The following is a 25307-nucleotide window of genomic DNA, read 5'->3' on the forward strand; positions in this document are numbered from 1 at the left end:
ACGTAAGGAGAAAAAAAAAAGAAGCAATTGAATAATAGAAGATGTGTTAAAATGGTGCTTATGACACACAGTAATGATGGCAAAAGCACAGAAGTTTATTTAATAAATGAAAAGTAAACAGAGTCTAATACTTTGTATTATCGCCATCTTTTGGCAGCTGAGCAAACATAAACCAGCATGTTTGCTTCATCTGAAAACAGCAGAATCAACATGTTTATTTAGAGAAATACTTACTAATAGCCCCCTTAAGTTAACTCTCCTCCACAGCAGTCCTCAGTGACAATTGCTCCCAACAGTCCGTCCTATTAAATAGTATTTTCCGTGAGGGTTGACTCGACTCGACTTGATGACACGCTCTGCCTCGGCATCAAAAGACTCTGGGCTGAACTAAGTAATAGAGCGGAGTCCACTGAGGAGACTCCAAAGAGACTCTTTTTTGCTCCGAGCAGCAGGAACCTGAACACCTCTGTGACTGCTTAGCTCCCTTTCATGCCACAACGGGATTCTGAGGATTTCATGTTTCACAGTGGACATTGAATTTGGCCGAAAAGTGTCAAAAAAAAACAACCAAGCTTGAATATTGTTTTTAATATTATATTTACCCTGATTTGATGTAAATAAATATGTTGTTTATGTTTATCTGACAATTAGCAATTAGTGCTCCTCTCACCGGAGGTAAATTTAATACATTTTCAATAAAAATTTAAAATCAAAAGGTCTAAACTTATATATAATATACTAATGTATAGGGTTGGTTATCCAGAACTGTTACAATACTAGCTTATAAATGATCCCAGAGCCATTAAAAACTTAAAATTTCGATTCCTAGTTTCAATGCCTGGTCTGCCGAACCGTAGATAGTGTTTGTCATTGTTTTAAAGCGTAGTATAGGATACTTCACCACAGGATGAACAAAATACTATTATACCCTGTGATTATTATTATTATTATTATTTTGATATGTTTGTAACTGGTGAAGGTATGCTAATAAAAAATAAAAAATAAAAAGCGTAGGAAGGTGCATGACGAACATTAAAAAAAATTGCTCATGAAATAAAAAACATTTAAAGGAGTACGGAGTCCCTCCTGAAATATGTGGAGGTAAAAATGCCCTAAAAGAGTCTTTAAATCAAAACATGTAAATTGGAAATTGAATTAAACAAAGTTAAATGTAAAAAAAATTATTAGAGAGTAACCGCATAAATATTGTTAGAATGCATTATTTATTTTATTTGAAATATTTATTAATATTAATTTCACTTTTGTTTATGTTTGTATTTTATTATAGGTATGTTTGATATCCATATAATCATGTAATACAATTAAATAAATTAAAAATTAAATTAAAAAAAAAAGTTTATAGAATTTAATTTGATGGAGAAGGTCAGACTATTTATTTTAGAAAGACATAAAATCCTAAAGTTTTTGACCCTGACTCCTGAAAGAATCGGAACTGAGAATCGTAAAGAACCAGAATCCAAACAAGTAATTGGATTCGGAATAGTTGAAATAGAAATGATACCCATCGCTAGTGATGAATATCAATAATATTAGTCATATATCTCTTTAACAATATATTTTATATGCGGCCCTGATGAGAGTGAAGCCGCCAATTTAGATATTGTGCAGCAAAAAATAAATGTATTTTAGATTTTTAAAAATTAAATATTACAAGTTAAACTCAATTCAGCAATTGTTTTTCACTTTAAGACATTTTTTTTTAGTGAATATTGAAACAATTAACTGAGTAAAAAACAAACGGGTACAAAAAACATTATTTTAAGTTTATTTTTTGTCCTTTTGTAGTTAACTTTACCCATTTCTTCTTTCTTTATACATGACAATCCCTCCCCTTAGTCATAGTATGTAACGTGGCCCCCATAGGACGTTACACATCCCAGGTCTGGACTGATTGAATACTTTAGACGGGAAGAATTGTCTAAAAAAAGTTGCTTCTGCTCCACAAACAGTTGAAATATAATTATGAATATATAAAAATGCTAAGTCCGGTTCATCTCCAACACCGCCGCGGTATCCTCTAGGAATGACTTTCTATGCTCATGCAAAGCAAATTTGAAATCCGTCATTATATTTTTAGAACTCACGGCATGAAAAAATGTTTCAAAATGAGTGGATTAAACCTGACAAGCTGACACGATAACGCCGGGGATGCGCTCGAGAAAACTCTCAATTGGATGACACAAGTTGAGAGCGGAAGAAGCGTGAGATGTTAATGTGAAAATCCGATTCACACGGAAATAATGAGCCGAGGGTCTTATGCAGGAGAGAAATAATACATTATCTCGCTGTATATGGAACCTGTCTGGTAGATAGAAATGTCACATAAGTCAGCGATTCCACAGATTGTAGTGGAGGACACAATGATTCTGCTTAATTTCACCTATTTTCTACTCACCCTCATGTCAACTGAGGGTTGGGATTATTTTCAGAGTAATGTGTTCCTTTTAATAGTTATAGACAAACATGTTTGTTCATTTTAATGTAGCGGCTGGAGGTCAGTTGTCCTCGTCTTCATCTAAGTCCAAAAAGACAAACTTTAAAACATCCAAAAACCTCAATACTGCTCATCTTTAACGTCTCGACAAAAGGAATTGTTCAGGAAATAAGCTTTATTTTAAGGTTGTTTTTAGCGTAAGATCCCAGTCAATCGATACACTTCAAGCTAAGGCTCAGAGACTGAGAGCCACGAAAAAAATGATCATGTTGTGGCTTCATTATAAGGGGGGCGTTACAGACGAACAGTATGGAGGCTTTTTTTTTTTTAAGTTTGTGTTTTTGGATAAAGATGAAGACAATTAGGTCCAAAAGCTACATAAGCATTGACATACATTTTTGCCTCTCAACTCAAAAAGGTATTGCTCTGAAAATAATCTTGACCCCTAGTTGACATTTAGAAAATGAGTGGAAAAAGTTGAAATGGTATGTTGTAACTAGAGAACCTTTACACTTTTTTGGCCCTTTTTTTCTTTAAAAAATCCTATTTAAGTAAGATATATTGGGAAACAGCATAACTTATTCCAATAGATGGATAGATTTATTTTATTAATCCATCTTCCTTTGGGAAATTGGGTTTCCACTAGTCAATAGAAGGTACATAAAAAACAAGAACAAGAATAAAGTGCAAACAAAAGAACAAAAAGTGCAAGGGATGACAAAGTAAACATAGAATAGGATAACATCATACCTTTACACAACCCAACTACAGAATAATAAAGTCTAATAGCACAAGTAATGAATGAGTCCCTGAGTCTATTAGTGTTGCATCTAGCATGTGTTGTCATGGGTTTTCATTTTATATAAAAGTATGCCAACATATATTTATTTATATTGTAGAATTAGAATTAAAGGGAAAGAATGCACGACTAAATAATGAATTCTGTGATTTGAAACTGTACTTTGTGACCCTGGTCTTAAAAAGCGCTTCATAAATATAAATTACCTGCTTACTTACGACATACAGTAATGATTGCGAAAGAAAAAATGGTATTTACGTAAATACACAGAATAAACAGATTCCAACACTTTGTATCATCGTCAGCTGTCTTTGAAAATATCCTACTGACATCTGTCATTTCTGGAATTCTCTTCTATTCAATTAAATTCATTGATTTGTGGACAAGATGAAGTTTTTTTATGATGTTGAAATGTCACGCGAAAGCCAAAATACTTAAACTGTACCCCTAATAACGGATTTTATTGACTGCCGATGGGGAATGTAACGACCGACACAACCGACTCTCGTTCTGAAATCCTTGTCCGTAATTCTCTCCCAAGGATTGTGGGTAGTTTTTTTTAACCGTGACGATTAGTCATTATTATTTCCTCTTATCCGAGCAACAGCCAATAAAACAGCCGGCGTAATTTCCCGGGTGCTGACGGTGGCTTTGTGAAACTAGGACAACACAGTTAATTATTGCTCTGATGTTTTTTTACGATTGTTACCGAGCGCGTAAATCAGATGAATATTTTGGACGAGCAAACGATGTGTCCGCTGAGATGAATATCGGCTTCTCTAATAACAAATCAGAGCCGGCAAACCGTCACAAGACGGTAGTTATGCGAGATATTAACTCTGGGATCCCTTATCGTTGCGGTTTGATTCCTGCTGTGACCCAGATGTCGCGTTCAATTATTTTTGTTTCTTTCTGGTCCCACCCTTAGGTAAAATAAAGACTCTCTGACAGTATCCACAAAATCAACCAAAAATGAATCTAGTTTAATTTGAAATTAGCCAAAATTAAACTAAACCAAGGTAACACGCAGTGTTTTATTTTCTTAGATTTTCAAATTTGACATGAGAACAAACTTGGGTTAATACTAGAGAAGTTTTCCACAGAAAATTTGCTAAGAAAAGACAAAAATATATGATGTTATCCACATGAAAAGAACTTAAAGGGAATGTGCTGATTCAAGTGTCTCTTAAATTGTTCTAAGACCTACTTATAAGTTTGTTTCCTTATGCACAAAACTCTCATTGAATAAAGATATTTACATTACAAAATAAGCTTAAGCCCCGCCCATTTAAAATGCACTGTTTCAGCTGAGACTAAATCTCGTCCAAGCAACCACGCCCACTCTGCTCTGATTGGTCACAAAAACCGCGAGTTGCATTCAAGGACTCACGTAAAATTCAACTCAGACCTAAAACTCCCGTTTTGTACATTAAAAACGAATAATAAAAATAAAGTTTGCTGCTTAATGTACACATTACAAAAACACCTAAAGGCAGAAGTAACTCTCACCATGTTAACATAAATATTTGTTTTGTTTCACGATTAACATGTAGGTTCTTAACTGATTTAGGGCTCCTAGGGGAGGACATCTCCACCAGAGTGATGTCAGAATGTATAATTTAAACCGTGATCTCGTTTGGCGAGATTTCAGACTTCAAAATGACACAACGTCATGATGAATGACCTACTGCAATTTGAAGAGGAAGACTTCAACATCTAGAACATGTGTCAGGAAAGTTGGGTTTTCACATTAGGTGCCCTTAAAAAGTGTTACCCAAACCCCTTCTAATCCTTTAAAGACAAGTAGACGATGAGATGATTCTTTTAAAACAATAAAAACAAGAATAAATCTCCAAGGATGGATAAATTTAGCATTGAAGAGGACCTATTATATTCATAAATTAAGTGTTTTATCATCAGGACGGCACATTTTTAAGTCATTATACAACAGAAAAAAAAACTTCTCTAGGATTTTAAACACCTTTAATATTGTGAAACTTTTTATTCATAGCTGGATATTCTCTTCTGTCAGTGTTTTAAAAGTTTCAGATGAGACCTGTCAATCATTTTGTCAGTAGCAGAGGCACAAATGTGACAGAAAGACGGAGGTTGGGGAAAATAACATTCAAAAATAAAATATAAAAAGTCTCCAAAACTTCAAACATCAGACATTGATTCCAACCGTCTGTGAAAAAAATATATTTAGAAGTGATTTTCTTCTCGACACGATCCGGGAACCTTTGTCTGGGATCTTAATTAAAAGAATCAATGTGACATTTCTTTTCAATTTTTCTCTCAATCGTCTGCGTTTCGAATTGTTTTTCCACCACATTATAGATGAAAGGATCTTGTGTAGGCCACGGAATGAAAAATAAACTAGATTAGCTTCTGATTTGATCATAAGAGAACGTTGTTAAAATGCTAGTAATCTTTAAGGGCAAATATACGCAAAGTCATATTGTTATTGAAGTGCGTTTGTTCCATTACATCACCGCAAGGTTGTTGCAAGGTCACTTCCAGCTTGAAGCGACTCCTGAAATTGTATCCTCCCTCAACATGCTTGCACCGGTTTCCTCTGGGAACTATGGGGTCGCCCACAGTTCAAAAACATACAGGTTTATTATAAAGGGCAGTGATGTGCTGTTGAAGCTTTATGAAGCAGACTCATGTTGTTTAGAGGTCAGTAGGTGGCGCCATCAATTTAAAAATGATGTGATGTTTCATTAGAACAGTTGGAAAATCCAACTAGTGGTCTCTAAAAAAAATGCTTCATAAGACCATCACTAATAAAGGGTGTATTCTGCATATAACCCTGAGTAGCTGGGATACCCTACATGCCTGTCCCAAAAAAAGGAATCAGTGGTAAAAAAAAAAATGAAGGAAGAAAATTCCGATATTTCATTAATATATTCAATTTCAATTGGTTTAAAGTAGAAAATGGACTTGTAATTGATCATGCTTATTTCATAACATAGTAAATACCAAAACATTTACTTTTAATTATTACAATTCAATTATTATTACTATTATGTATCATGTATCATGTATTATTTATTATTTATTTATTTTATTAATACACTATGTATTAATAGTATAGTATGATAATTATATTTATTTTTTTGCTTATTGTTATAAATAAATTTCAACTTTGCTCTGTGGTATCTTTTTAATTTAAATTTAATTATGTTTTATTATATTTATATAAAATGTAAGATAAGTTTGTTTTTCAACATCCACAGGTTGAAGCTTTTGTTTAAAATAAAAGAGTATCTTTAAATTTGACACATAACTCTATAAAAAAGAAAATGTTTAACCGAGGCTAAATAACAGCTAACAATACGATTCTTCTGAAGAATTGAGCGCTTCTGTGCATCCAGTCTTTTTGGCCCTGGATCGCGTCATCAGTCATAGAAACACTTTAGCGCAGCAGAAACCGCTGAGGTGCTAAAGCTTAACTTCTGCAATTTCACAAAAGAAAGTGGACGTATGTATGTCTATCGTGCCGCGAGACAAAAGTTATGGTAAACCAACGACTTAGTGCATCAGAGCAGAAGCAGCGTGAAGTCAAAGAGTTTGACAACCTTAACAATCCGCTGTATAAAGACATCTGTCGGCACTTTTGACATTTTAAAGGGACTTTTAAAGCAAAAATTAACGTCAATGAGCTCGATGAGCTTCTTGCTTTTTTGATTACTTACTCTTGTTCTGTCTGTATTTCTTTGTCATACATGTGTACTGCTAAACCTCCTCTACATCGCACTGAAATAATGATGTTTTCAGTTAAAGATTCACTTTATTTTACATTTCAGTTGATATGTTGTCCTGGTCAAACCATTAGAAGAAGAACAAGAAAATAACTACAACAAGAACAACAAGAAGAACAGGAACAAGATGAGTACAGGGAGAAGAACAAGGAGAAGAACAAGAAAATAACTAGAAGAAGAAAAAGAAGACCAAGAACAAGAGAAGAACAAGTAGAAAAAAAAAGAAAAAAGAACTAAAAGAACAAGAAGGAGATCAGGAACAAGAACAAGAAGATCTAGAACAACAGAAGAACAAAAAGTAAAATAGGAAAAAGAACTAGAAGAAAAAAAAGAAGATCAGGAACAAGAACAAGATGATCAAGAACAACAGAAGAACAATACGTAAAATAGGAAAAAGAAGTAGAAGAACAAAAAGAAGATCAGGAACAAGAACAAGATGATCAAGAACAACAGAAGAACAAAAAGTAAAATAGGAAAAAGAAGTAGAAGAACAAAAAGAAGATCAGGAACAAGAACAAGATGATCAAGAACAAGAAGATCAAGAACAAGTAATGAACAGGGAGAAGAACAAGAGGAACAGGAACAAAACACACAAATGAAGGAGCAAGGATACGAGGATACGAATAATACGAATAAAAATAAGAATAACGAGAAAAAGTACATAAAGAAGAACTAGGAGAAGAACAAAAACAAATCATGGACAAGAACAAGAATAATAATGAGAACAAGAACAGGACCAAAAGGAAGAAGAATAAGAACAACAAGAAAAAGAACAAGAAGAAAAACTAACAATAAGAACAAATCGTAATAAGAAGTGATAAAAATCGTAAAGTTACAACCGCCATTAACCAGCTAACAGGAAGTAACCATAAAAAAATAATAATATTAGTACAAAACAATAAATCTTATTCACAACTAAAACAAACTTATATTCATTCTTCCTGTATTGAGAGGAAAGTCTCCGGTACCGTCTGTCAGTCATCCCTTATTTTGTACCTTTGATCATGACCCAGAATGCATTGCCACAGATAGAGATATCAAAAAGAGACGATGTCAGTCAATTTATCGCTATTTTTCGTCCGCTGAGGTAAAATAAAGTCGAGATGATTCCTCCCTCATTGAAGTTCTGGATCAGATTGAAGCACTTGCGCCGCATTAGAAAGCAATCCCCGTACCATCGCCTCTCGGCTCACGGCGTTCCTCAACCACAGTCAGCAAAGTGTGTCGTCACCACGGGAGTAGATGCCCCGAAGTCTCCCGGGCATCGACTGACAAGGTCATCCAGCTGATTGATGTTAGCCACTTGAGTCTTTGCCTGAACAGGTTCGACACCAATCTCCGTTTCTCAAGTGCTGCAGAAGCGTCGCCACGGATAATACGACTAACACCAGCCCGAGTGTTACTCGGCTGTAAAAGTAGTGTTTGTCTCCGGCGTGATAAGCCGATATCATGTGTCCTCACAAGTGGCATAAGCTCGAGCGTTATGTGTTCAAACAAGTAGGCAGAGGAAGTGTGCGATGGATCGAACAACGGTCGTCAGGTTTGTAAGGTAACGATGCTGCCACGATTGGTCGATGAATCGCGCTGACATCCAGTATAAAAATGCGACACGGAACAATCTAGCTTGTAAGCCGCCAACATTAACAATAGCGATTCGTCCCAAATCCCGCACTTCTGCACTTACACTTCGTCTTCTGAGCCGATACCGGCGTAAATGTCTCGAGAAAACACACAATTTACCACAAGACAACGAAACAACCATAATAACACAATGAAACACAACTTAATAACTTGTTTCGATTAGCGAAAAGCACCGTCAAGTGTCGGTTGAAATCAGCGTTAAAAAGTAGTAGAAGAAGAAGCTGTTCCAACAACCTGTTGCAATAAGCATTAAAAAGTCATTTCTGGTAAGTGTGTAGCAACATTGTTTGATTTGAGACAGTACTATCCTGTCGAAATTTGAGCACACATTGTTACAGTAAACTGTATACTGCAATTTAAAACACAACCTAGTGCTGTATCGCTGTAGGTAGTACTGCTTACGTAGTGCTCAAATTTCAACAGGATAGTACTGTCTCAAATCAAACACTGTTGCTACACACTTACCCGAAATCACTTTTTAATGCTTATTGCAACAGGTTGTTGGAACACTATCGCCGATATTTGACATTAGTGCTTTTCGCTGAGTGAAACAAATTATTAAGTTGTGTTTCATTGTGTTATTGTTAATTGTTGTGTTGTTTTGTGGTCATTTTTTTTCAAGACATTTACACCGGTATCTAGCTTACATTTAGCGTCAACTACGTCACTAAGATGGCCGAGGTTGAGGGTGGAAAGTGACCATCGGTCCACACACAATTTTCCGTATTGTTTGAGTGCGCCAATTGAGTGCGCATAGTGCTCTACATTTTCGTACACTGCTCACTGTGACGCACTTGTGTACTCAAAAATAATAAACAGGAGTTGAAGAAGTATAAGATTTGGGACACACAAAAGGATAGATTTTTTACAGTTGGATTGGACTTTTTTTTTTTTATTTCAATTTTTTGATGTAGAGTATGTTTTAAATGACCAAAAAAACTTTATTTCTGTACCGATTTTTTTCAACAAGTAACTCTCAGACAAACCATAACAGACAAACGCCTACTAGCCCTCTGCTTCCTGTCCGACCTGGTGGTACCTCAAAATAAGAGCATTAAGACTAAACCCTATCACAATTTAATGACTTTAGTCTTTAATTTACAGTTTTCTACAATGTTTTTTATCTTTACTTTTTTTTTATTAGTTGATTTAACTATCAAATATAATTACAAAGAAAACTAATAATAGGACCTATTGATAAGAGAATGCTGGATTTTGAAGTGGAAACAGGCCACTTAAATTTACTTTGCCATGAGTTTCCCATGGTCCAGCAACTGACTTTAATCTTTTACGTTTGTTCTATATCTTTATCTTTGTAGGATGAAGATTTTCCAAAGTGGAAATATATCCCTCTGTCTTTTAACTGCTGCTGATGATTTTAATGATGGCTCAGCCTCACCATATAAAAGCACAAGGAAGTCGCTAAATCATCAGTGCTCGCCACAGGAAACGTCGTTCCTCAGGTTCAAGGAGGGCTCGCCCGAGGTCTCGGAACAATTCTATCACTTGCATAATGACACTTTTCAGATGATGATCTCATCAAAATGACTGCAGTGAAGATTGAAAACTTCATGGAACCAGATGTAAATTCTTACCTCAGGCCGTATCAGAACTCATTCTGGCTTTTGTTTTATGTATCGTATAATACATGCAAATTGGGAACGGAAACTCTTGATCCAATTTGGGGCTTTTTTTCTTTTTTTACTAAGATATGGTAATTTAAAAATCTCCATGTGACTCCAAATGGATACATCTGGGTCAATCTTTTGTCTGTGCGTGCTTTGTAACTGGCAATCAAAAGTCATCTGGCGAGTCGATTTCTCATGTTGAATGCTGACCTGATTTTACGGAGACGTGACTTTAAATCAGACCTCACGACAAAAGGCGAATCTCCGACTGATTATATTCAATTATTCATCTGAAGAAACAGCCGATACTCTAATTGTTAAAGGTCGGGAGCGGAGTTCAAAAGAGACGAGGAAGTTAATCCATGAGGTTACGCGAGTATATGGAGATGACAGGATGAGTTAAGCATTAAAACTAGTCAGGACAGTATCATAAAGAGTTTTTGTTTGACTTATTTTCAATAGTTTAAATGTTTCCCTTCTCACAAGCTAATGTTACTTCTGAGAAAATGCAGTCAAAATTAAACACCTTTCTGTAGGACTTGGTACCAAAACTTAAGTTCTTTGGAGGCACCAACTGGAATGCTTAGTTTTTACAAAATATGCTTAGTTTTTTTGGCACCAAATTTCGGTATCTAGGGGTTTATCACCTGGACAAAACTATTGCTGCCATTATTTCCTCATGCAGAAAAGTCATGTTATACCAAAAATACAACGCGCTGCAGTTGATCAATGAGGTGTTTTGGTCATGTGATGCAGGACTCATACTGTGGTGTCAATAAGGTTTGAGACTTTGACAGCGACAACCCACCAAGCTTTTGTGAACGATTGCGAAAAGAGTCCAAAAAAATGTGTAATAATATGGAATGAATAATTTATGTCTGATAACTACTAGAAGGGCTTTGCTGTAATGGTGTTTGAATGGAGATATAACCCTTCTTTGATTGTTTAAGCGCTTTGTGACCCTGGTCTTGAAAAGCGCCCTAAAAATACTAATAATTTACTTACTTACTAGTAGTTATATAGTGCAATTGCCTACAGACAGGGTTCACATGCAGTACATAGCTATGTGTTCAACAAACATGATGGCTGTGATGTTTGTTGATGTGAAAAAAAAATTGTTCATGAACTGGTATCAAATTAGCGTATTGGTCGAATTTTCGATTGATACCAACCCCTATCTTTTAGACAGTAATAATCAATAAATAAGAATGTATATTATATATTATTTTACTTACTTACCTACTTATATAGATTATTTTTAGTGTCACACTGGTGATTTTGAAAACCTTTTTGGACAATAACTTTAAAGGAATTTATAGCGCAATCATTTTTCCTTAAGGTATTGGGCTCTTTTTTTTAGGACCTACAGAATATATACAGTATGTATAGATGTTTTGTCTTTAAGCTCTTTGCCAAGAAAGTCTTTATTGCTTATGGATAAAAAAAAGTTCCGGGGAAGTAGTAGGCAACTTGGTTCGAGACGCAACTTCTTGGTAACTTAAATCTCCTGATTGCCGTGAACTAGATCGGGCAGAGGTTACGACCACACTGCTCCGTCGACAATTCCCTCGCATTTTGATTCATGTCGCAAGTTTTGAAGTTTCAAAATGATGATTGCGAGATCAACTCTGACCTCTGCTTCAATTTAGATGTAATGGGATATAATCATGAGCTAATGCACAACCTGAAGCTTCGCCACAACCCGTAATATTTGGAAAGGATCAGGATAATCAAGCGGTGATCACGTCTGAGAATGTATTAGTATTTCCCTTCCATCCACAAAAGAGGTAGCACATAAATATTTGCACTCATTATGGGTCTTCTTAATTTGCAGTCTCCGGGATTCAACATGAGTTGTGTATTAAATCCACTTAACGTGATTATGTGTCACTTAAGGAAGGGCGACGCCGCCCACACCTCAAACACAGATCCGACTTGCCGGTGCTAATTGCGGGAAGGAAACTAATCGGAAGAGAAAATTGATTTCATCAAAAGACACGTAGTGAAGTCTCAAGCTGACGGTGGATTCAGGGGGAAACTGAGCCGCTACATTTTTCAACTTCGCCCGCAATCAATAACTATCAACAATCTCAAATTACAGTGGAAATGGAAAGGCACTTTCATCACCGCATCCTAATGCTTTTTGAATTCCATCTGATCTCGTCATTCAGGAGTAAAAAAAAAAAATGGCAATCAAGGATGAGATTGTTTACCTTGAACGATGAGATGCACCTTTGTCGATTTGGGTTTCTTGTTGGTGAGGATGGAGCAGACGTACGGTCCTTCGTCGTGGACGTCCACGTTCTGGATCTTGATGCTGTATTCTGTCACCGCTGTGTTTTCCATGAGGATGACCCGAGGATCCAGGGACCACTTTTCGTTCCCGGCGAAGAGTATGGTGGTTCGATTGAGCCACGCCACTCTGGATACTTTGCTGTCCACGTTACATCTGGAAGAGAAAAAAAGAGAGAGAGACGTTTAGACCCAAGAATCACCGACTCATTGCAGCAGTGATGGGTCAATGACGCCTTATGAAGCAGAACCCTCATTTTTAAATCCCAAAATATTCTAATAAATCTTCACATCTTATTGATACTGATGGTGCCACCTACATATGAAGCTTCTTCAACCCATCACTAATCAGTTGTGCTCAATATATTACCCCTTAAAGTGATATTTCAAACAAAATTGTGCTTATTTTCTACTCACTCTCAATTCAATTAATGGTTTCAGTAATGTTTGTCTTTTTGGAAATACAGAAAGTAATGTATTTCCATATGTTGGAGCACACTTTTTTTCATCCAAATTGACCCACTTAAAAACATCTCAATACCTCCATACTGCTCATGTGTAACGTCTGTCTTGTATTGAAGCCTTGACAATAGATATCGTTCTGGAAAGAACTTTAAAAAGAAAGTATATATTTTTAGCAGAAGTTTTAAACAATGAGATGCTAAACAAACAGGAAGTACTCCTCATAATATCGCTTGTACTTCCAGTTTCGAAGTGTAGAGAGTAGACTGGAAGTGCTCGCGATATTAACCATAGTACTTCCACTTTGTGTAGCATGTTAGCTTTTAATTCTTTGCTACAAACATGCGTCAAATACAGAAGTTTTTCCGGAACGATTTCTCTTGTTGAGGCTTCAATACAAGAGGGACGTTACAGACGAGCAGTATGGAGGTATTTTCTGGATGTTTTTGTGTCTTTTTGGACGAAGATGAAAACGAAGACAACTGAGCTACATTAAAATGAACAAACATTTTTGTCTATAACTCTAAAAAGAACAGATAAGTCTGAAAACAGTTTCAACCCTTAGTCGACATTAGGGTGAGTAGAAAATGAGTGAAGTTTGCATTTTGGGTGAACTATCCCTTCAAGCTTGTTTGTAACAGAAGCTAAACGGCTAACATGCTAAACAGACAGGAAATACTAATGCTAGCTCCCAGTGTATTGTCTACACTGGGTATGAGTGCCGTACACGGCCGTTGAAAAAGTTGACCTAGAAACTCGCTATATTTCTAGTAAAGTGTGTTGCAATATATCCGGGAATACCAGATATTGAACCCAATATGTTCCTGTGTGTAATAAGAATAAAGAATAAAGATGACAGAGGTTCAAATTCCAGTTTTGAAACCTTTTGATAAATTGGGTAATACTGCAAATTGCACTTTTCTTTAAAACAATTTTGGTTATTTATTCACTTTTGTTTGTTTTCCTCTTGTTCATTTGGTTGTTCTTCATTATATTTGACACTCATGTTTCTAACAAAGTTTACCAACCGAAGCTTCGCTGCCAGGAATTCTGATTAACGGTTAACATTATGCATTTTTATGCTCGCCCTACTCCCAAGTCGAAATGAAAAGCAAACCACATTGCATTTCATCAACACATTCTTTTACAAGACACATTTTAACACCTTGCGTTTCATTGTCTTTCTTTAAAGCCGCCCTTAATTACCAAACAAGTACAACTCTGCACAATTTCAATAAAATGCAGAAGAGATTTATAGTTCTATCCCCCTCTGTCTCCGTTGGACTTTATTTCAAGCTACATTTTCTACTCACTTCAACAAGGAGCTGCAGTTGTTATGGATGAATATGATGAATATAAAAATCACATAAAAGGCCAACTGCCATATTAAAACTAAGTAGATTCATTTCATTACATGAATTCACGTCACCTTCAATATACCTGCTATAAATAGTCCCAGGTATAATTTAGTATTTTGCTCTTACAGGAGACAGACTCGAATAAATGTTAATGAATCAAATGAAATTTTAGAGGGTATTTGCTTAAAACTGACTTTGTCAGAAAATTAATCTATGATATCGTGAGGAGACTTTGGTCGTGTGCGCCAGTTCAGTCATTAATAAGATGTTATAAATCTTTTTTTTTGGATGGTAGGTGCTTCTAAAAAAAAAATAGCTTTCTTTCTGACTGTGTTTGCTTTAGTCAGCAGCTGCACACGTCCATGATTGATTCATCCACACAGGACTATAAACTAAACTGTTTGCTTGCTCCAGACACACTTATATAAACACGTTGTTTATCATCATCACTTCCACCGCCACCACTTTCTTTATTAGCATTTACAGTTCCCTGGGAAGCTAGCTTTGCTAATCTACAACATACATAAATCTATGTCATTTTATGTCGTCATCAAGAGGGTAAGAAGATGAATACTTGGTATATATTGTGACCTGTGAAGTGTTTAAGATAAGTAACAATATTACATTAAGAAGATGAAATGATGGACGGAAGAAATGGAATTCCATGGTTGCATTGAAAGATAATTAAGATAGATTGAGCGTCCAGAAAAGAAAAAGTACAGGATGTGACTTTGAGTCTAGATGAACTACTTCATGAAGATACCCGAAAATATGTTTAAACCACTTCTCACTATAAAACTTTTGTAAAATGAAAAAGTCATAATCAGATGTTCCCTCAGTATTCACCTTTACGTCTCATTCTTGGCCACTAATTGCTCTTTAAACACAGGAGGTCTAAAGGTCAGCGTCGGTCATTAAACAGTGTTCTAGATCTAATTCCCCAGTATAATTAGATTTCATTTGGAAAATGTGCTGCAAAAATCCCTTTTTTTGTTTTTAGAATAGGTTTTTTAAAGAAGTTATTCACTCCCAAAGGAATTCTGGTCCAGCATAGTGAAGACATGTTTTTGTCTTTCCATGGCATATGCCTTCTGGGAAAAACAACACCTTCTGGCGAAAACAAATATATTTGTGGTATCACTTGTGTTGTCTTTGGGTCGACTTCCACAACTGCATATGTTTTTTTATGGAAGCCAGGGAGGTTGTTCACCTTGACCCAGAGACAACACAAGGGATGCCACAATGATATTTGTTTTCAAGTCTTTACGTCACCTTGACCCGGAAGCAACACAAGGGATACCATGAACATATTTGTTTTCAGGGTCACATTGACCCTGAAAAAGCACAGGGGATGAGTGTCTTGATGGAAGGATGAAAGCCGGTAAAGAGAATACAATGATTCTACAATAGAAGAGAGACGAAAATTGGAGCAAACATCACTGTAATTTATATTTATTATAAGTTTCTTAACTCACCCAAGTTTATCCTGTTAACATTATGTCCGTAAGAATCAAGGGTTTTGTTTGAATCTTGATTTCCTGAGTGAGTTTATGTTACCGGTGCAATTCAGGTGCAACAGCCAAGACACTCACTCAAAAGGGTGGCAGTAATATCACTCCATAGACGTCATCCATGATGTGACGTCCTTCGTTAATCCCATCCCGTGATGACGCAATGACGTAATCCCGCCCAAGGCGGGTCGGCGGAGAGTCATGAAAGTGTTTGTAAATAAGTCACCCACCCGGTGATGTTCATATATAAGGTGCTCTGGATTATAAGGCGCGCTGTCGTTTTTTGAGAAATTTAAAGGCTCTTAAGTGCGCCTTATAGTGCGGAAAATACCGTACTACTACACTCTTAATGCGCCATAAAACCACAACTTTATCCAAAGATTTCCCGACAAATTTAACTAAGAAGTTTATTTTTCCATCACATTGTAAAATGTCTTCCAAATCATAAACAATTAGTTCCAGAAACTCCTTCAGAGTGTTATTTAAAGCCACTAGCTGTCAACTTCCCAACTTCTTACGAACCCCGTCGCTCCTTTTATTCTTCGCGCGGCCGACCACGGCAACAACGTGTGTGGGTTTATTGTTTGAGTCTTTGTCAAGATGTCACTTGACAGACACAACAGCGTATAAGTTCAGAGGCTGGATCAGACGGAAGGCGGCTTTTTTTTTTTACTGGCAGCTGTTTGGAGATTCAGAGCTTGGTGCGACGCCAGGGACTGTCAGATATAACTGTCACTCCACTTTTATTCAGTCGTTCTTCAGGGTGAGGTGGGTTGTGTTCGCCGTTTATTGAGGTGATACTTTAAAGTTGTCTCAGGCTGCGACAATTCAATTCGGGATGTGTTTTAACTTTATTGTCGTCTATCATGTATTTTACAACGGCAGGTTATATCTTATGTCCTGGTTGTCTTTTCGGGGTTATTGACAACATCTTTCACCGCTTGTTTCTCCCAAAGCTTTTTACTGATATCCTCACAGAATGGATGATAAGCTACTTCCTAGTTGTGTTTGGATCTATTCACGGTTTTACGCATATGATCATTGTAAACATACGAAAACCTAAATCAAAAAAGGTATTGAAAAATATACTTTAATCTGACGTACTAAAGAATCCAGGGCTATTTTCTGCTAGTTTTTTCTAATTGCCTTTTTAGAAAATACAAGGATTCAATAGAATATTACAATCCAAATTAGGAAATTTGTTGCGGTGCCATTTAAGAATAATATATGAAGATAATATGAATAAAAATAGATTGTTACAATAAATTACAATTGGAGACATTGCAACAAATAATGAACAAATAATGAATAATTAATGTATTTTCAACGGAATACAATTTTGTGGGATCTTAAATTGAGGATACTGCTTCTTAAAATATAATACATTTAAAAATATTATATATATATATATATATATATATATATATATATATATATATATATATATATACTGTATATATATATATATAAGCGATGGTCTGATGATAATAACATTACATGATTAACACCTTAATGTTACAAACTTTATTAGTCAACAAGAAAACTTGATTCATTTACCAACAATATCTTTATTATGAGGTTATTGCATTACATTTGTCTAAAGTTGCTCATTAAAATGTAATATGTTACATAGAATCAATTGAAAAATACAAGCGTGATTAATAAAAAGTTTTTTAGCCACTTTTGTTGTAGTATTTTTCATTTGGATGAACATGTTTCAGGTGAACAAACCAACCGAAATTCAGCCTCCAATACTTCTATATCTGTTGTGTTGATCTATGTTTTTTATATTTACACTTTGTAATCACTTGATCTTTGTCCTTTTTTGCATTTTGTTCTTGTTTTTTATTAAACTATCATCTGCTGTGAACTGGAAACCCACTTTCCCGAAGGAGATCTCAAGAGGGATTAAAAAAGGCCATCCATCCATCCATCCATCCATCCATCCATCCATCCATCCATCCATCCATCCACCCATCCACCATCCAACTATCCATCCATTTATCCATTTATCCATCCATTTATCCATTTATCCATCCATCCATCCATCCATCCATCCATCCATCCATCCATCCATCCATCCATCCATCCACCCATCCACGAAACATGTCAATTATTAGGTCGATAAAAGCTTTAAAAAATAGATAAATATGCCTCAAATTGAATAAAACATTTCAAACGTAAATGTGACTTCACCTAGAGTTTAGTCACTTTCACTTGAGAAGCAATTCCCCAAAATACCAACAACAAAATAACTTTAACCATTATTCAAAATAAAAACGAAAGTCGACAGCCAATTTTCTGCTACTTGAAAACCTAAAAATCAAGAGAAAAATGGTTCTGTAACTCGCGAGTTAACTTGCCAGAGAAGGTTAATACAACAGGCGCCAAAAAAAAAAAAACCTTTTTTTTTTTTATCTTCTAAGCACTTGCGGCTGCTGAGAGACCTGGCAGGCAACATGACTCTTGTCACAAGCTAAATGAGCTTTCGTGTTTGCTGTGAAGAACACTCTCTCCAAATGGCGCTAAGTCACACCGAGGCGGGAACGATAATAAATACCGTCCTTTTTGGAGAGGTACAACTAATTCAATAGCAAAAAAATGTCTTTGCCAGGTTGTTCAGACATCACTGAACTTCTGCTATTTTGAGAAGCAAAGGTGATCTTTCTGTGGTTTTCTGTGGACAAATTTTGATCAAACCAAGGGGTCATCGTCCACCTGAAGGACTGGAAGAGTTTCTTAAAAACTTTAGAAAGTACGATTATTTTTTTTACTAGTGGCTGGTTTCATAGAGGTGGTCGATTTACCAAAAACTATATCACTTCATATTTTATCTTTCGATAATGATTTTTCTCGCCTTATTTCTATTTATTATTTATTTAAAAAAATATGGCAGCCTTGGAGCACATGTACAGAAAACTATAGGAAGTATAACTATTTTAAGATTTTTTTAATATTAACCTTATTGATATCTCAGGGTCAAGGTGACCCGGAGGCTCTGAGATAACACAAGGGTTAAACAAACAAAAACAAAACAAGAACATAAGAAAAACACTCGACAATGGTAGAAAATATAACAGTTACTCTAACAAGAAAACAGGTTAAATACAATAAATATAATAATAATAATAATATTAATAATAACAATTACAATAACAATAACAACAACAATATATAATAATGTATAATAATACAAGAATACCATGTTGCTCAGTCCACTTTAACAGCAAAACAAGTAAAATAAATAATAAAAAATAATAATATAATCATGATTATACAAGAAAACATGCTGCTTAAGAATTGTAAAAAAAAAAATGCAACAGTCCACTATAACAACAGAACAAGTTAAATAAAGTAAACATAATAACAACAATACACCGAAACATAATAACAGAACAAGTTAAATCAGAAAAATAAAATAATAATAATGTAAGAATAATGTGCTAAACTAATGAAGAAAAATCAAACAGTCCATTCTACCAACAAACAAGTTAAATTAAATACATATAATAATATAAGAACACTGTGTTCAACAAGTTTAAAAAAAATAAACTAAATAATAAACTAAATAAAATATATATTTGTTAATTTTAATGTAGCGACTGGAGCTCAGTTGTCTGTCCAAAAATACACTAAAAAGCATCAAAATACCTCCACACTCGTCTGTAACATCCCTCTTGTATTGAAGCCTCACCAAAAAACGTATTTACGGACGGAAAAAAGCTTGTCTAGAACAGATAGCATAACACCACCGGTGAATCACATCATCTCACACTGGCTTGAGAAGGACAAGCACAAAAAGAAAAGGATAACTGAGGACGGAAATAAGTTAGCCGCTATGTGGACGCTAAGTATTCTTCGCTAATTGCATCAGGTCAGGATTTACAGACGGACGATGGAGATTGAGTGTTTTTTCGGTTTATTCAGGAGAGTGGCGTCAGATGAATTGACTGGAAGTGATGAGCAGAGCGAAAAGAAAAGATGGAATAGACCAGAGAGGAACCAGAGAGTTGCAGTGCAATAGAGCCCGGGAGTGCTCATCATGAATATTTATGTGCCCAACGAAAGACAATCTTGGTTTGACTCAATGTATCTGTGTGTGTGTGTGTGTGTATGTGTGTGTGTGTGTGTGTGTGAGAGAGAGAGAGAGGGGAACATGACCCTTGGAAAAAAAGGTCCACCACTGCAACCTTCTTCCTGGAGTGAATTATTCCGGTGACCACAGTGTTATGGACAAGATAGTGGTCATAAAAAACATGGAGGCTGAGTGTGTGTGTGTGTGTGTGTGTGTGTGTGTGGTTAAAGAAAAGGAAATGCATCTACTCTTCTCTGTTCTAAGAAAGTTGGAAGTGAACTTTGACATGAAAGTTTATTTAAAAAAATATTCCTTTAAAAATTCAATAATGTTTGGCTGAGGTCAGACGATGGACCCAAACAACTTTTACGGTGTTTACTTCCTGTCTTATGAGGTTCCATCAACTGCCACTAAAACATCATCGCAGCCATTTCCTGGAACGTTTTATGATTCCCAGAGTTTATTGTGCAGTGGAACACAAGATATGGAATATTTTATTGTTCCGCAAGATTTATTTTGATCATTAGATATGTCCGGTATAATGGTTTGCTTCCTTTTCGGTAGGAGTTAGAAGGAAAATAAAAATGGTGAATTAAAAACTTATGAATAACAAAGGAAGGTTGATATTAAAAATAATTATACAATTTTTTTTATATTTTAATTTCAATTGTTAAATATTTGTTATATTTTAATTTAAATTATTTAATATTTGTTATATTTTAATTAAAATGATTTAATACTTGTTATATTTTAATGTCAATTATTCAATATTTGCTATATTTTAATTATTCAATAATTTTTAATTTGTATTGTTTTATATTCAGAATAAAAACATTATAAAGCGTTCATAATTCAATATTCAAAATTTCGAAGCATTTTAAATAACTCGGTACTCATTTGGTTTGGTCTGGTAGCACTTAATGCTAAATTTAAAAAGGTTTTGGATTTCCTATATTGAATTTAAAATGCTACGAATTAAAAGATATTGAATAATTGAAGTGAATTCAACCATTAAATATTTAAAATAAATAAAAAATCAACCATTCAATATTCTGATGGCATTGATTTACTTCCATAATATAGTCCAGCGTCTTACAATTGACAAAATTATCTTAATATATATAAAATATGTCACAATTAACACAATTTAAAAACTTAAAATGACTCACTTTGGTGTGGGTTAGGTTTGATAAAAAATAAACTTGTTTTTGTTTAGCTTCAACTTTTGACAAAATAATGATTTATGGTTTCCATTGTAGTTTATAAATAAATTGTTGAAGGTTGTTCGTGGCCAGAGCGTCGATTACATAGATTACAGAAGCATGTTGTTCACTTTACCTTAAGCCACTTTACTCACTGAGTCATTGTCTACTGCTTCAAGGGCGCGGGATCTGATGCCAGCATGTAGTGAAGGTGGAGCCAATATTTTTCAATATGTGTTGAAATGAAATCCCCCAGTTCCACCCATGCATCTCTCAATGTATCCATCTGTCCATCTACATCCATTCATCCATCCATCTATCAGTCTCTCCACCCATCCATCCATATATCTATACATCCATCCATCAAGCAGTCAATCCATGTATTAATCCATCCATCATCTATGAGTCTATCCATCTATCTAGATGCATCCATCTATATGCATCCATCTATATTGCTCCTGATGATAAGATTCCAGGGTTGAGTCAGTACTTGGGTGACTTAGGTCAGTCTGTCAAACTGAGCCTGAGAAACCTGGGTGTTGTATTTGATAAAGACATGTCTCTTGTTCGACATTGCAGAAAACTGACCAGAAACTGTTTCCTTCAACTGAGAAAAATCTCTAAATTTAGGAAAATGTTGTCGGAACATGATCTGGAGCTTGTAATCCATGCGTTTGTTTCTTCTCGTCTGGACTATTGTAACAGTTTGTTTTCATGTCTTAACAAGAAGGAGCGTCTGCAGTTGATTCAGAACTCTGCAGCGCGAATTCTGACCTGCTCAAGTAGAAGAACTCACATTTCTCCGGTCCTTAAAACTGTTCACTGGCTTCCAGTTTCTTTCAGGATCAACTTTAAAATTCTGGTTCTTACTTTCAGATCTATTCATGGTCAGGCTCCTCCTTACATCACTGATCTGATCCAGCCTTACACCCCAGCTCGGGCTCTGAGGTCTGTGGATCAGAATCTACTGATGGTTCCACGCACACGGCTCAGGACCAGAGGAGAGAAATCTTTTCAGGCTGTTGCTCCTAAGCTTTGGAACGATCTTCCTCTCTCTTTGCGCTTGATGGATCTACTGACTCCTTTAAGAAACATCTTAAGACGTTTCTATTTGTTCAGGCTTTTCCTTGAATTTCTTGAACTCCTGTGTTGTTCTCAGTATTATCTTTATCTTTAAAGTATATACTTTTTTGAATATTGTTTTGATTGTTTAAGCGCTTTGTGACCCTGGTCTCGAAAAGCGCTATATAAATAAATATTACTTACTTACTTACTTACTATCTATCCATCCATCCATCCATCCATGTTTTAATCCATCCATCATCTATGAGTCTATCCATCCATCATCCATCAAGCATTTTATCCATCTCTCCATCTATCTATGTATTAATCCATCCATCATCTAACAGTCTATCCATATATCTTTCCATCCATCCATCCATGAACCCACCCATCCATATATCTATCTATCTATCCATCCATATATCTATCTATCCCTCCATCAATCATTTATCCATCTGTGCATTCATCTAGCCATGTATCCATTCATCCAACCATCTTTCCGTCTACCCATCCATCCATCAATCTATCTATCCATCCATGTATCCATCAGTCATCTATATATCCATCCATCCATCCATCCATATATCCATCCATCCATCCATATATCCATCAGTCCATCTATCTATCTATCCATCCATCCATGTATCCATCAGTCCATCCATATATCCATCAGTCCATCCATATATCCATCCATCCATCCATCCATATATCCATCAGTCCATCTATCTATCCATCCATCCATGTATCCATCAGTCCATCTATCCATCCATGTATCCATCAGTCCATCTATCTATCCATCCATCCATGTATCCATCAGTCCATCTATATATCCATCAGTCCATCTATATATCCATCAGTCCATCTACCCATCAGTCTATCTATCTATCTATCCATCCATCCATCCATCCATCCATCCATCAGTCCATCTATATATCCATGTATACATGTATCCATCCATCCATATATCTATCCATCCATGTATCCATCAGTCCATCTATCTATCCCTGTATCCATCCATCCATCCATCCATCTATCCATCCATCTATCTTTCCATCTATGTTATGAATATAGAGTGAGGCAGACATACTGAGCAAAAATGGAAAGCATGACAAGAAGTAATACATTTGTTGAAGGCAGGCACGTTAAATGCAGAGCCAATGAGTCACAGACTGCCTTCACTATAATGCACCATCATTTCATGAAGCATATTAACATCATGGTTATTTGCTTAAAAGCACTCCCACCTCCATTACATCAGTCACTATAAATAAGAAAATGGACAGAGTAGAGAGTAAACTAATTAAAGATAACTCCAAAAAGTGCATGGTTTTTGCAAGTAAGTATATGTAGTTAGTTGAGAGTAAAAATAATATTTAAAATGACATCTTTATTTTTTTCATTACAATACACGAAACTTATACAATTGTTTGCCAAAACGTACCATTATAATTCATATTCAAAACATGTCAACTGAAGAATAAGTAGTAAACAGTTGGGTTTAATTAAATGTATTATTGAAAGTGTTTGCAAATAATTGTATTTGTTTAGTTGACTGTAAAAATAATAATTCAATTCTTCTTTTCTTTAATAATTTTCCAAAATAATCAAAATGCTTTTAAGAATTGACTAGGATTGGGAAATGAAACACAAGGTAATCTGACTTACCTGTCAGTCATTACAACCACCCTTATTATACCAATAAAATATTGTTAATAGGTAAATATTTAAAAAGGGAATGTTAGAAACACAATTTTTAACCAGGCCCCAAGTTGTAAATATTCTTATTTTGGCCATTGAGTGCTGTGATTTTGCCCAAGTGAATCCTAATAGAGATTAAATTAAGAAACGGTTCTTACCACAAGAATACGTTAATTACTTAAGACGCAACCTAGCTAAATTAGCAACCCTAAAACAATTGGGAAAAAAAACAACAAGCAACATCAATAGTCAAAGCTAAATTATCAACCCTAGAACAACGGGGAAAAAACAACATAAAATAACTATAGTTGAAGCTAAATTATCAACCCTAAAACAACAGGTAAAAACAAAAAACAACTAAAGACAAAGCTAAATAAGCAACCCTTAAACAACAGGGGAAAAAATGAAAAAAAAACAACAATAGTCGAAGCCTAGTTAGTAACCCTTAATCAACAAGGAAAATAAGAAAAAAAAAACAACGATAGTGGAAGTTAAATTAGCAACCCTAAAACAACGGAGGGGGAAAAACAACAATAGTCGAATCTAAATTGGTAACCCTAAAAAAACGGGGAAAAAACCAACAAAAACAACGATAGTTAAAGCTAAATTAGCAACCCTCAAACAACAGGGAAAAACCCCACAAAAAACAATGATAATCAAAGCTAAATTAGCAACGTTAAAACGATGGGAAAAAAACATCTATAGTCGAAGTTGAATTAGCAACCCTAAAACAACGTGGGAATAAACAACAAAAAACAACTATAGTATAAGCTAAATTGGCAACACTAAAACAATGGGTGAAAAAACAACTATATTTGAAGCTAAATTAGCAACCCAAAAGCAATGGGTAAAAAACAACAAAAAACAACTACAGTCGAAGCGAAATTAGCAACCCAAAAACAACGCGGGAAAAAACAACAAAAAACAACTATAGTTGAAGCTAAATGATAAACCCTAAAACAACGGGGTGGAAAAAACAACAAAAAACAACTAAAGTCGAAGCCAAATTAGCAAGCCAGAAACAACGTGGGAAAAAACAACAAAAATCAACTATAGTCTAAGCTAAATCAGCAACCCTTAAACAACGTGGGAATAAACATCAATAGTAAAAGCTCAATTAGCAACCCTAAAAACAACTATAGTATAAGCTTAATTAGCAACACTAAAACAATGGGGGAAAAAACAAAAAAAACATCTATAGTTGACGCTAAAATCTCAACCCTAAAACAACTTGGGGAAAAAACAACTATAGTCGAAGTTGAATTAGCAACCCAAAAACAACGTGGGAAAAAAAACAACTATAGTTGAAGCTAAATGATGAACCCTCAAACAACGGGGGAAATAACAACTAAAGTCGAAG

General features: G+C 35.2%; 1 protein-coding gene across 2 annotated transcripts in view; it reads right to left on the reverse strand.

Moving 5' to 3' along the window:
* opcml (opioid binding protein/cell adhesion molecule-like) overlaps positions 1 to 25307 on the reverse strand; it is a 328241-nt gene that overhangs the window by 82210 nt on the left and 220724 nt on the right. For both annotated transcript variants that reach the window (XM_087806721.1, XM_087806719.1), the window contains one exon: positions 12501 to 12736. In XM_087806721.1, coding sequence (XP_087662847.1) covers positions 12501 to 12736 — 236 coding nt within the window. The remainder of the gene's footprint in view (positions 1 to 12500; positions 12737 to 25307) is intronic.

Source organism: Callionymus lyra, chromosome 14, assembly GCF_982586985.1.
Source record: "Callionymus lyra chromosome 14, fCalLyr1.hap1.1, whole genome shotgun sequence".
In the NCBI taxonomy this organism is placed as follows: domain Eukaryota; kingdom Metazoa; phylum Chordata; class Actinopteri; order Syngnathiformes; family Callionymidae; genus Callionymus; species Callionymus lyra.